Source organism: Engraulis encrasicolus, chromosome 11 (genome assembly GCF_034702125.1).
Source record: "Engraulis encrasicolus isolate BLACKSEA-1 chromosome 11, IST_EnEncr_1.0, whole genome shotgun sequence".
Taxonomy (NCBI): Eukaryota; Metazoa; Chordata; class Actinopteri; order Clupeiformes; family Engraulidae; genus Engraulis; species Engraulis encrasicolus.
In genome coordinates this window covers 32,264,720-32,277,219 of record NC_085867.1, presented here as the reverse complement: position 1 = coordinate 32,277,219, position 12,500 = coordinate 32,264,720, and the positions used below count along the sequence as shown (strand labels likewise).

The window sequence follows — 12,500 nt, the reverse complement described above, 5'->3', positions numbered from 1 at the left end:
GCCAAATGCTGGTAAAACTTGGCTGTGGCTGGTAACAATTTCAGTGTCACTAGCCAAGTTGCAGGTAGCTTATTTTACGGTACATACATATCAGAATGGCGTATATTCTGCACTTTGCCCCTTGTGTATCAATTGTTAGTATTTAAGCTCAAGACAATGCTCAGTTACTCAGTTTCTATTTGTTATTTATCTCCATGTAGAAACCCATGCACTCATCTTCTTGCTTTAAGCACCTCATCTTCTGAGGTTAGATGTACAGTGTCATGTTAAAACAAAATGTGGCTAGTAGAATAGCTGGATGGCTAGTGACTCGGGAAAACCACTAGCCACAGTGGCCGGCAAGCAAAAAAGTTAATGTCAAGCCCTGCAATACCCTAGTAATAGTAATGGCAGTAGTGCAGTAACTATTGTGGTGTTGCTCAGTTCTGCTACCCACCCACGAGGATGGTTGACCTACTGCTCAATATTATTATCATAATTATTGGTAGAAGTAGTAGTAGTAGTAGTAGTAGTAATGGCAGTAGTGTAGTAGTATTGTGGTGTTGCTCTGCTACCGTACCCACGAGGATGGTTGCCCTGCTGTTGTCCTTGCGTAGGAAGTATTCCAGGAAGCGTACGGTGCAGGTCATGGCCAGGTCCTTGAAGGCCAGCGTCTCCCCGTGAAATAACTCCAGGATGGACAGGCCATGTTTCAGCTTGGCGATGCTCACCGCACCGGGGACGGAAAACTTGGACAGCGCGTCTGAGATGAGGCCTGCAGAGACAGTAGTGCACAAGATTACAGTGCATTACAGTACATTTAGCAGACACTTTTGTCCAAAAGAAGATAAAAGATGATGAGGACAAAAACACGATGATCACTGATGTGATGTGATGCGATGTTATTCTGTGAATCTGTGTGAATCTATGCGTTTGTCACAGTGACTTTGTAATTACACTCTTTGACATTTGATGACTGCCATTCCTCTTGCCTCATCCTTTGATACTGCTGTCTTGCTCTTACAGACCATGGAATCCACCTCAAAACTCAAGTTTGATGTATTGTGCTGAGTGTGTGTGTGTGTGTGTGTGTGTGTGTGTGTGTGTGTTTGTGTGGGTGGGTGTGCGTGCGCGCATGCGTGCGACTGCACGCATATGCATTTGTTTAGTTAAATTTGCACGTAGTCTGGGGTAATGCGATTTCAAATCCCATGTGTAATGTCAGAGGTATATATGTAGAAGTTTTTGACTACAAGGTACACTTTGACAATAAAGTACAAAGTACTATTTGACAAAATAAAGTACACACTTTACTGTTTTGACTTGACTTTACTTAAATATAATTTTACATTGGGAAACGATAGCAATATAATTTTGCATTGGGAAACGATTGCCCTCACCCTGCAGGTCTTTCTTTGGGATGAGGTCCTCGGGGATGAAGAGAGAGCAGACCTCCACCACCAGCTCCGGGTAGGACAGGGGGGCCCAGGCCTTCAGGGTCTCGGGGCTCACACTGGGCACCGTCTCGGGCATGAACATGCCCCCGTCAGGGGCGTAACCGGAGAACAGCACCTGCCGGAAGTCCCATCCCCCCACCTCACCTCGCGTGCTGCAGTAGCGCATCCCTGTAGTGGACACGACTACACTTGAAGGAGTAGAAGAAAGAAGTCAGATGGGTTACACTTAAATTAATGTCGGAGTCATACTCATGACATAATAGTGTCAAAACAGTGTCATGACGCGTTCATGAATGATTCATACAGGATGTCAATGTCATAAACGCTTTATGGTCATGAAAAGTCGATATTGTTAGGGCTGTCTTTACCATAACCGAATGTCACATTGATTTTGTTATGACACATGAATGACTGCATTCAGGGTCGCTGACAGCTTCGGCTGGGCCCAGGACAAAGACATTAGAAAGAGCCCCAAACCCAATCAATACAATGTAATGAGGATCCAATTCTGGGCCCCTATCTCCCTGGGCCCGGGACAAGGGCCCCCTTTGTCCCCCCCTGTCGGCTTCCCTGACTGCATTACAACACTGTAATGACATTGTCATATGTATGGTGCCAGCATCAAGTAACGTGTTTCCGGAAGTTGTAACATTTGTAGCAATTGAACATCTACAGTAGGTTGCAGGATATTATTGTGATCATGTGCAATGTACACTAGCCTACACCTATGTGCACATGCACAATGAAATTGAAACTCTCACTCAGAGCAGCATGGAAATGTAGGCTATGTAGTGGAAAGATTTGCAACAAAAGAAATAATTTAAAAAATCAATATGCCTATAAAAAGAAACTTAATAATAATAAGTGAGCAAAACAAGAAAGTTAATAGACATCAACTGTCATGGTAGCATTTGCAGATGCCAGTTGAAATAAATAACATTTGTGAAAGACTACGACTTGTTGCGCATGTTTTGTAAGAATGTAAAATCCTAGGAGCGAATAAGGAACCTTCAGAGAATGTGTCGAGTTCAGCTGGGGTGATAGTGCATAGATAAGGGGCAAAGCGCAGTCGAACACCAACAACCTTGTAGGCTATTGACAAATCTCTGAACTTTGCATCTTCTAAATCGTCAAACGTAATGTTTATTCCCTTATGTTATGCATCAAGCTGGACGAATTCTTCTTGAAGACTTGAGTCTTGCTTCGATTCTCTGAGAGAACCCTTGACAGCGATCTGATGCCAGATCAAAAACACCTACATTCAGATCGTAGTCTGTATGTAGGTTACGCATATATTGCATGATAATGTATTGAAGAATGTGCAAGGAACGACGCGTAGAAAAAACTATAAAATACCTATGTCACTGCAGGTCAGTTGATTGAAGTCAGCAAGTAAACACCGCGATTGGACGGGAACGAATGTGTATGGATCTGAGAAGCGGGGAGCCTATTTCTTTGCAGCACACTGTATCAATTTCGAGACATTTTTAATCTGCAGAACAACGCCACCCTCTGGTTAATTTCATTCAACTAGGTGGTAGTTATCCATTTACCCAATTATAGGGGCCTACATAGGGTTTGAGTCTTCAGTCATGTTTTAATCTTATCACTGTTCTGTACATCTATTCACCCATGACACTGTCCTGGCCTACTCTGCTTTCTGCAAGGCTTCTCGTGTAGGCCTACCTTTTAAAAAACCCTTCTATTCAGGGGCTTTTCAATAGGCTATTCCTCAGTGCTCGTTGAACACTGTTATGTAGGCCTATTAGAAAATAACTTGTAGGCTAATAATCAGAGGCAGGCAACACAGGTTCAGAAAGTCACTATTTGACACATATAATTTGCTTCAGTTAATTCAATCCACCAGCTGATCCTTATTACCACACCGATTCATCCAGGTTTATGACCTAATTAGTGAAGTGTGGTAGGAGCATGGACCTGTGTTTGGAGCATGCAGAGAAAAAATTGTAAGACTTAATTTCTCAGTCCAATTTGTCTGCCTCTGGATACAATAAAACAGTTATCATTGTTATTTTACCAGCATCGAATTGCAGAGCAATAATGCTGGATCAAAGTCTTTTCATACACAAATAAGATTGATGATTAAATTGGGCCTATTGCATGCAAACCAATCACAAGAGACGCATCATTCAAATAGCCTAATGTCCACCTTTTTGTGCATGCACATGGACCATTGTTAACAATTTCTTTTTTTTAACTTGTTAGGGAGGACTACAAGTGATTGAATCACTTTGTTGACTATCTTTGACTGCTACCATGTGATGTGAGTTCATAGGCCTATACTGATTAGGCCTATAAGACAAGTAAAGTGCCTTATCTTTGGCGGCTTGCTTGAGTCATGTTTCACAACTCATTACCTCATCATCGATGCCCCATTATCAATGAAAATCACTTCACCTGTCGGGTTAATCATTCAGCCGAGCTGGTGGTGTTGGCCTAGAGCTAGGCCTATATAAGTGGTTGCTTCCAAATGCGCTGTTGCTTTCTCTGACAGCAGGGAGTTCACCATGGCCTTCTCAGGAAAATTCCAGCTGGAGTCTCAGGAGAACTTTGAGCCTTTTATGAAGGCCATCGGTAGGTGTCATGAAGGAAGTTGTGCATGCCTTTGCTTTCTGTACAGATGGGGAGATTTTTTGTTTTTAGAGATGTAGGCCTATATTTTAAGTATGAATATTACTTGTGTACTTTATGGTGTATTTCTTTGTGTGTGTTTCTATGTGTAATCATAGCATGTTATGCAATTTGCATTACAATTTGTGTATGCTGCTGGACATGTTAATTTTCTTCAGGATCAACACAGCTTCTACACTCTACAATAAGCCTATACTATAGTTGTGTGCAATATGTTTGATCTGCGATGTTTGTCTGCATTATGTGCATTATCATATGCAGGCAGCTGGACGACTTTTATTTTCTTCAGGATCAACAGTTACTCAACTCTACGCTACTTCTATTACTACTGCTATTACCACTGCTATTACTACTGCTATAATATTTAATGTCCCACTGACTCCATTTTAAAGGTCTCCCTGATGACCTGATCCAGAAGGGCAAGGACATCAAGAGCGTTTCTGAGATTGAGCAGAATGGCAACCACTTCAAGGTCACGGTCACCACCGGCACCAAGGTCATGGTGAATTCCTTCACCATCGGCGAGGAGAGCGAGCTGGAGACCCTCACTGGAGAGAAAGTCAAGGTAACTTGATGGAATGGTTACTTGCTTCTGACGAATTACTTTCAAAATCTTTATTTGAGGCATCCTTCAACGTATTTCTGCACCATAGCCACATTTATTTGAATAGTTATGTAGTGTTAACGCAAGTGTTCCTCACTTCAGCCATTATGAGTGATGCTGAGAGGCCACCAGGACGCAGCACCCCTAAAAAAGTAATATGCTGGAAATGTATAAACAACAAACACATTAGTTGCTCTTGAGGACAACCTGCGTATGAAAAAGTGTTTTGCAATCTACAGCTTTATGCTCATTACTCGTCACAATCCGGCATGATGTAAAAGTGCCAGTTTGACTTGGGCCCTGTCCTCTTACTTCAGCCTGGGCCTGATGGTCTTCTGCATTCTTTCCCATGTTTTTTGTCACAGTCTGTCGTGCACATGGATGGGAACAAGTTGAAGGTTTCACTGAAGGGAATTGAATCCGTCACAGAGTTTTGCGGGGATACAATTATTGCTGTGAGTACCACATGCCATATGTTCCCAACATGTGTTCATGGTTCAAAACCGAGCACTTCACGAACATGTACATTTGTTTAAGTAACCCCTTTTCTATCCTTTTTGTTTTTCAGACCATGACTGCGGGACCCATCGTTTACAAAAGAATCAGCAAGCGCATCTCATGATTTATTTTTTCCCTTCTATTTATGTGGCAAATAAAAAAACAAAATGTGAAACTGGCGTTTGCCTTGTCATTGTCACTTACATAATATTGACTAAAAGTATATGTCATGTCACCCAACTGAAGGATGCTCTTGCTTCATCATATTAAAGCCATGTTTAACCAAGTGTTTACATCACGAGCAGTAGTTCCTACAACAGCATGGGCCACCCAATAAAAGATTGTGACCAGTGGTTGTGTTTCTTAGGAGGAGCTCTTGCCAAGAAATTGTCTGACGGCCTTGTCTGAAGCCCTTTTAGGCTTGAGGTTTGCTGCTGTGACTTTTGATTGAATCAATCAATTAGCTGGTGGTGATGCATCTTCATAAGTAAGAGTGCACATCCCACCTCTCTGAGGCCAGGTGTTGGGTCGAAACGTTGTAGGACCTAAATAAATGTCAAAGTGGAGCTACAGTGTGCAGACTTCTACTTTTACCACTACTGCTGGTGATGCACCCACATGTACTGTGGGCCTGTTTTAAAATGTGCTTCACTGACTGACTTGAAAGCCAGAAAACCCAAATTGTAATTTGGAAGACCAAAAACTCCCCAACTGGTATTTGGGAGCTCCCTCTGGGTGCAGTCTGCGGTAGTGTAGTGACCTATAAACCAGTGTGAGTTTGAGCGAAGGGTCCCCCTCCTTACAAACCTCATGCATGTTAACATGGTCATGCGGTCAGTTTTTTATCTTAATTTTTGTAGGGCTTTTGTGCCTTTATTTATGACAGTACAGTGGAGGAGAGACAGGAAATGAGTGGGGAGAGAGAGACTGGGAAGGATCGGCAAATGACCCAGGGCGGATCCAAACCCGGGTCGCCGGGGTAGCAACCCAGTGCCCTACCGCTAGGCCACGGCAGGGCCAAGAGATACGTTTTTAAGGTTAAACACCACTAAATTTCATTTTAATAAGAACGTCAATACAACAATTTGAATTTGAGATTATGTAAATTTTTGTAAAAAAAAAAAAACAGAATTATTGCATGTTGTGTTTAGATGTTTGTAGCATGCCAGATACTGTCTGCTCCAAAGGTTTGTGAAAGTGCTTGGGTTCCACCCAGATAGCAAACAAATGTTTTTTTTTGTTTAAACATCATCTAATCACGTCCCAGGAACTCCCTCCTGTTAAGTTGCACGTGACTGTTTACATGTGAATAGATTTTTGTGGCTGGAATGATTTGTGTTTCACATATGTTAGTAAACTGTCATGGAAAAGTCCCCAACTTGGTGGAGGGATTCATACCACATTCGCTCACCCTTGTGGGGGTTTTGACTCCAATAAATGTGCTATTTTAGGGCCCTTGACCACAGACTTCCTCTTAAGACATTCCCTTTGTTTACTCAAGTGACATCACAACATCAATCAAACCGACCACAGCTCAGTAGGTCACAGTTTTATTGGTTCATTTCAACCCATTTCTTGGGTTGCACATTCGACCATTTGCTTGGGTAGCACCAGTCTTGTTTCCATCTTGTCAGCCAAAAGCCGAATACATTCCGCCACGAAATAATATACTTAATGCACTTCATCATGGCTATTAAATATACACATTTTGCAAAGTCATTTTCCACCCCTGGTGTGTGTATAATACACTTCTGTATCTGTATGTGTCAATATAATTGTGTGTATGCGGGCGCACACCTTTTTTTATTTGGCAGCCATGGTGAGCTACTTTGCGCGTGTGTGTGTGTGTGTGTTGTGTGTGTGTGTGTGTGTCCATGTGTGTGTGAGTTTATTGGGCAGCCATGGCGAGCTCCTAGCATGGCCAGGTGTGTGTCCACATATGTGTGTGCGAGTTGATTTGTCAATCATGTGTGTGTGTCAATAACACATCATCAATGTGTGTGTGTGTGTGTGTGTGTGTGTGTGTGTGTGTGTATTTGTGTGTGTGTGTGTGTGTGTGTGTGTGTGTGTACAGGTATGTGTGTGCGTGTCCATTGTGTGGCCACGGCAGCCTCCTTGACTTCCTACTTAGCAGGCTTAGGTGAGAATGCTCTCAAAGGCTTGGGTGAGAGTGCTTTCCCGGGCTGGGGTGAGAGTGCTTTCCCGGGCTGGGGTGAGAGTGCTTTCCCGGGCTGGGGAGAGAGTGCTTTCCCGGGCTGGGGAGAGAGTGCTTTCGCAGGTGGGGGTGAGAGGGCTTTCGCGGGTGGGGGAGAGAGCGCTTTCTCGGGTTCAGGTGAGAGCGCTTTCTCAGGTTTGGGTGAGAGGGCTTTCGCGGGTTCGGGTGAGAGAGCTTTCTCAGGTTTGGGTGAGAGTGCTTTCGCGGGTTCGGGTGACAGCGCTTTCTCGGGTTTGGGTGAGAGGGCCTTTGCGGGTTCGGGTGACAGTGCTTTGGCGGGCTCAGGTGAGAGCGCTTTCTCGGGTTTGGGTGAGAGTGCCTTCGCGGGTTCTGGAGAGAGAGCTTTCGCGGGTTCGGGAGAGAGAGCTTTCGCGGGTTCGGGAGAGAGGGCTTTCGCGGGTTCGGGAGAGAGAGCTTTTACGGGTTCTGGTGACAGTGCTTTCACGGGTTCGGGAGAGAGCGCTTTCGCAGGTTCGGGTGAGAGAGCTTTCACTTCCTCCTTAACGGGTTCAGGTGTGGGGGGTGTTTCCTTTGCGACCTCCTTGATCGGTTCGGGTGGGGGTGGGGGCGTTTCCTTCTTCGCCGGCTCCTTCGCTGCTTCCTTCTCCTTGGTGAGCTCCTTCACCTGCTCCTTGATCTTCTCGGGGAGGGGCGTTCCCTTCAGGGCCGCCTCCCGAACACTTTCGTACACCGCCGCATTCTGCTTGTACAGCTTCAGCTCCATCTCTGTCTGCGTACGCATCATCTGCAAAGGGAAGAGGGGGGGAGAGGAAAGAGGGACCAGGGAGGAGCACATGGTCAATAGCAGCCGTTTACACTGTGGGCACTTAGCCCAGGAACCTGATTAGTATGGTGAATTCAGGTAAATTGGGCCACTTTTTTTTGCGTATATGTGAATGGCCCAGAGTGGCCCAATTTACCTGGATTCACTTTTTCACTTTTTTTTAAAAAAAAAAGATTTTTTTTTGTCTTTTACGACTTTATTTGACAGGACAGTTTGAGAGGTGGACTGGGAGCGAATGGGGAGAGAGATGGGGAGGGGTCGGCAAATTACCCGGGCCGTGAATCGAACCCGGGTCGGCCGCATGGGAGATGAGTGCCCTACTACCGGTTGGCCACGACAGGGCCAGGAACCTGAGTATCACATTCACATCATCACATTACACTGACACTGACCTCAGTACGCTGTTACTTACGATTACTTACTGTACAGCAGGGGTGGGAACCTTTTTCATTTCAAGGGCCACTCCAAATTTATCCGAAAAAAATCCTCAATCTTAAAATCTTAAAAATCCTCAGAGGGCCGTACTATGAACATAACCCAGGATTTTCCCCTGCACTTTAGGCCTATATTGAAGGCAAGCACCTTTTAAAACAGACCCCACCTTCTCTAGGTCCCCTGAGTATTTTCTATAAGTCCATTACAAAACATGTCATATTTCATGTGAAGCTGCATAACATTAAAATGACATCGGGGGCCAGATAAGACGGCCTCAAGAGCCGCAAACTGCCCTCGAGACACAGGTTCCCCACCCCTGGTATAGAGGATGTAGGATACAGTCTCTGGAGCGATGTGGGGTTAGGTGCCTTGCTCAAGGGCACCTCAACTATGGATGGAGGTGTAGTATGTGTGTTTGGGTGGGAGTGTTACTGTATACCTCCAGGTCATGTGTGATGGGGTGGTGTGGGCCGTGTGTGACTATCAGGATGGCGTCGGTAAGTGTGTGTGTGTGTGTGTGGCTGCAAGTGCCTTATCTTTCTGTTATAACCATTTCATGCATGTTTATTTGTGTGTGTGTGCGTGTGTGTGTGTGTATGCGTGCGTGTCTGCGTGCACGTGCGTGCGTGCGCGCGCGCGCGCGCGCGTGTGTGTGTGTGAGCATGTGTGTGTGTGTGTGTGCGTACTGTACCTCCAGGTCCATTGTGATTGGATGGTGTGGGCCGTGCGTGACCATCAGGATGCCGAAGGCCTGGCAGATCAGGTTGTGGCCCTGCTCAATGTTGCCCGCGTGCCAGTTGGTCACGCCAGCCCTCATGATGGCCATGCCCATCTGGGCATTGTTGGCAGGGTACAACTTCCTGATTTTAACAAAGAAAGAAACACGCACAGCCGTCTCAAAATGGGTGCTGGACTAGCAAAGTCACATGAAAACAAAAACAAAGTCCGCAACACCGGGCTCGCATTTCTCTTATGTCAATGTGACGTTTCGGGCAGCTTCAGACATGTGTGATGAAGGCCATGCTGCCCGAAACGTTACATCAAAATAAGAGACACTCGAGCCTGGTGTTGCAGGCTTTATTTTTGTTTTCATGGTACAGCTTCCTGTCAGGAGGAGGAGGATGATGAAGATGATGAGGAGGAAGAGGAGGAGGATAAAGATTAGGAGAAGGAGACAGAAGAGGAGGACAACAGTCATAGAATGTTTATGACATTGACATAATGTTCATGACACTGTCGTGTCATAAAGTACGTATGACGGCAGGGTCAAGTAAACCCATTTTATCCTTGTTGTTTGAGCTTTGGTGCCAGGAGACACATATACGCTGCATTCAGTCACTTGAGATTTTAACTTTTTTAAAATAAAAATGTGGGTATGTTTAAGCTGAATGAACACATTCTAATGCAATATGAGGGTCTTAGGGTTTAAATGCAACTTATTTCATGCTTTTATGTGCATCAGAGGCTTTTTATAGGATGAAGGCAACTTTCCCAACAAGGGCTTAGGCATTCAGCAGGTGCTTTTTTGCAGGTGCTTCAGGCATCAATGGCTTAAGCCTTACCAGATACATTACACTGGTGCTACATGCAGGCAGGGATGAGCAAATGGCATTCATGAGTTACAGTCTAGGGCCACATATTCCAAAAATTGACCTTGTTTTACCTGTCCAATTCAACCAGGTAATCATTCAACCGGCCAATCATCTGTCTGAAGTGTTACAGTGCAATGTGTCTACTCACGAGTATCCTGCCACCATGCGGTTGGCGCACTCGGCGGCCTCCTTGAAGTTGCGTCGGTAGGAGAGCACCTCGCTGGCGGTGCAGAGGATACGCAGCTGGTGCAGGTGGGTGTCGGCCAGCAGAGCCTCCTGCTTCTGAAGGCACTCGCGACACAGTTTCACCACCTGACCACCAGGGGGAGGAACAGAGGCATCATCACATTACGGTACACACTGCACTTCAACATTACATTACATCGCATTAGACCGCAATCAATGATAATGATAATGATAATTATAATAATAATATAATAATATATCGGTTTTATATAGCACTTTTCTTGGTTCTCAAAGCCGATTCACCATTAGGTTGTGTTTTAGATAAACATTACATTACATTTTAATTTGGAATGGTTTAATCAGGTATTTTATTTGTATTTTTTTACTGTGTACAATACTTTGGATTAAATAGCCTACAAACCATCAGAATAAGAGCACACCATAATCTATTCTACACAATCATCCAGTACAGTAATTACCGTTTCAAAGTCCCCGGTGAGGCGTGCCTCCTCAACCTTCTCAAAGGTCTTCACGCTCAGTTCTGTCACCTCCTTTGCCTGTTCTGCTGCAGCCTACACACACCCACACACCCACACGCACACACGCGCGCACACACACACACACACACACACACACACACACACACACACACACACACACACACACACACACACACACACACACACACACACAATATTGAGTACTTTCAGGGGCCCTAGGCCTTGAGATGCAATCGGAAAAGTTTTCATTGCAAAATTGGCAGGCACTGAAACGTATACAATCTATCCACCTGCCTCCTGACAGTGTAATGTACCTATACCAGAGCTCAGCGGGGATAGGAGAATAAATTGCCATTCCATGCCATTAATGCATTAACCCCTTAAGACACAACATTATACATGAGCTGTTACCATAATGGCAATGACCAAGTCATAGTGCATTACTAAAGGCCCTGTGCATGTCATATTAGTGTAGTACTATAGTAGTTGACCTTCAATGTCTATACAGCGTGCCACAGCAGGTACGGCGTGCATTAAGGCGATACTGCATTAACTCTATTCCAAGTGTCATACAAGTAGCCATAGCCAAGGCTATAAATGAAACCAGCCAACCGGCCAAATGCTTTCAGTTTGGCTGGTAGAAAATACCAACTTACAGTACTAGACACTTTGGCCCATTAGTGAGTGTGTGTTTGGCTAGTGTGATTAACATCTGCTAGCCATTTTGACTGGTGGTGAAAAAAAGTCACAGTAATTTAGGGCCCTGGTCACAGCTAACTATAAATACCAGAATTCCACAGATGTTGGGCCTCTATTAAAAGCTTCCCATGTACTGCAGATATAAACACATTTTTCTTTACGTGTATGCATGTGCTTCAGGGTATTATTAGTCTTCCAGGAGAGTTAATGGTAACATGCACATTCCTACCTTGAATGTACATGTTATGTGTGTGTGTGTGTGTGTGTGTGTGTGTGTGTGTGTGTGTGTGTGTGTGTGTGTGTGTGTGTGTGTGTGTGTGTGTGTGTGTGTGTGTGTGTGTGTGTGTGTGTGTGTGTGTGTGTGTTCGTGCGTGCGTGCGTGCGTGTGTGTTTTTGGACACGTGCATGCGTGTGTGCATGCTCTGTGTATACCTGTGTGTGTGTGTGTGTGTGTGTGTGTGTGTGTGTGTGTGTGTGTGTGTGTGTGTTTTTACATGTATGTGTGTGTGTGTGTGTGTGTGTTTACATGTATGTGTGTGTACATGCGTGCATGCATGTGTGTGTCTGCCTCTTGTGTCCTCCGAGCCCACCTTCTTGTCCGCTGTTTCCTTGGTGGCCATCATGAGGTCATCCTTGATGCCCTTGGTGCAGTGTTCGCATGAGCACTCGAAGTAGTACTGCTTCTTCAGCGCCTTCTGACGGTCCTTCGCCAGGTTCAGGAAGTCCACGTAGGACACAGTCAACTCCTCGCCCTCGGCAATGGGGCCCATCGCACGCAGCTCAATCCTGATCAACAGGAAGTGAGGTCAGGTCAGACAACAACAGGAAGTCAGGCACAGGAGGGCACAAGGGTAGCCATAGCAACAACAACCACTAAGGAGTAGTCCTTTTTCTGTAAA

The 12,500-nt window shown here is 45.1% G+C and overlaps 3 protein-coding genes across 3 annotated transcripts in view; 1 reads left to right on the top strand and 2 right to left on the bottom strand.

Annotated features, from left to right (window-relative positions):
• thnsl2 (threonine synthase-like 2) overlaps positions 1 to 2,870 on the bottom strand; it is a 12,860-nt gene extending 9,990 nt beyond the window's left edge. The window contains exons 1-3 of the mRNA XM_063211317.1: positions 2,793 to 2,870; positions 1,380 to 1,624; positions 560 to 754 (exon numbers count right to left, since the gene is read on the bottom strand). Coding sequence (XP_063067387.1) covers positions 560 to 754; positions 1,380 to 1,602 — 418 coding nt within the window. The 5' untranslated portion in view covers positions 1,603 to 1,624; positions 2,793 to 2,870. The remainder of the gene's footprint in view (positions 1 to 559; positions 755 to 1,379; positions 1,625 to 2,792) is intronic.
• A 1,073-nt stretch (positions 2,871 to 3,943) lies between these two features.
• Positions 3,944 to 5,364, top strand: fabp1a (fatty acid binding protein 1a, liver). The gene is made up of 4 exons (XM_063211316.1): positions 3,944 to 4,031; positions 4,481 to 4,653; positions 5,058 to 5,147; positions 5,261 to 5,364. Exons 1-4 carry the CDS (start codon positions 3,965 to 3,967, stop codon positions 5,312 to 5,314), a joined length of 384 nt encoding a protein of 127 aa, XP_063067386.1. The 5' UTR covers positions 3,944 to 3,964; the 3' UTR covers positions 5,315 to 5,364.
• Positions 5,365 to 7,220: 1,856 nt separating this feature from the next.
• Positions 7,221 to 12,500, bottom strand: part of smyd1a (SET and MYND domain containing 1a) — a 21,660-nt gene continuing 16,380 nt past the window's right edge. The window contains exons 6-10 of the mRNA XM_063210490.1: positions 12,192 to 12,387; positions 10,882 to 10,974; positions 10,365 to 10,528; positions 9,316 to 9,484; positions 7,221 to 8,150 (exon numbers count right to left, since the gene is read on the bottom strand). Coding sequence (XP_063066560.1) covers positions 7,314 to 8,150; positions 9,316 to 9,484; positions 10,365 to 10,528; positions 10,882 to 10,974; positions 12,192 to 12,387 — 1,459 coding nt within the window. The 3' untranslated portion in view covers positions 7,221 to 7,313. The remainder of the gene's footprint in view (positions 8,151 to 9,315; positions 9,485 to 10,364; positions 10,529 to 10,881; positions 10,975 to 12,191; positions 12,388 to 12,500) is intronic.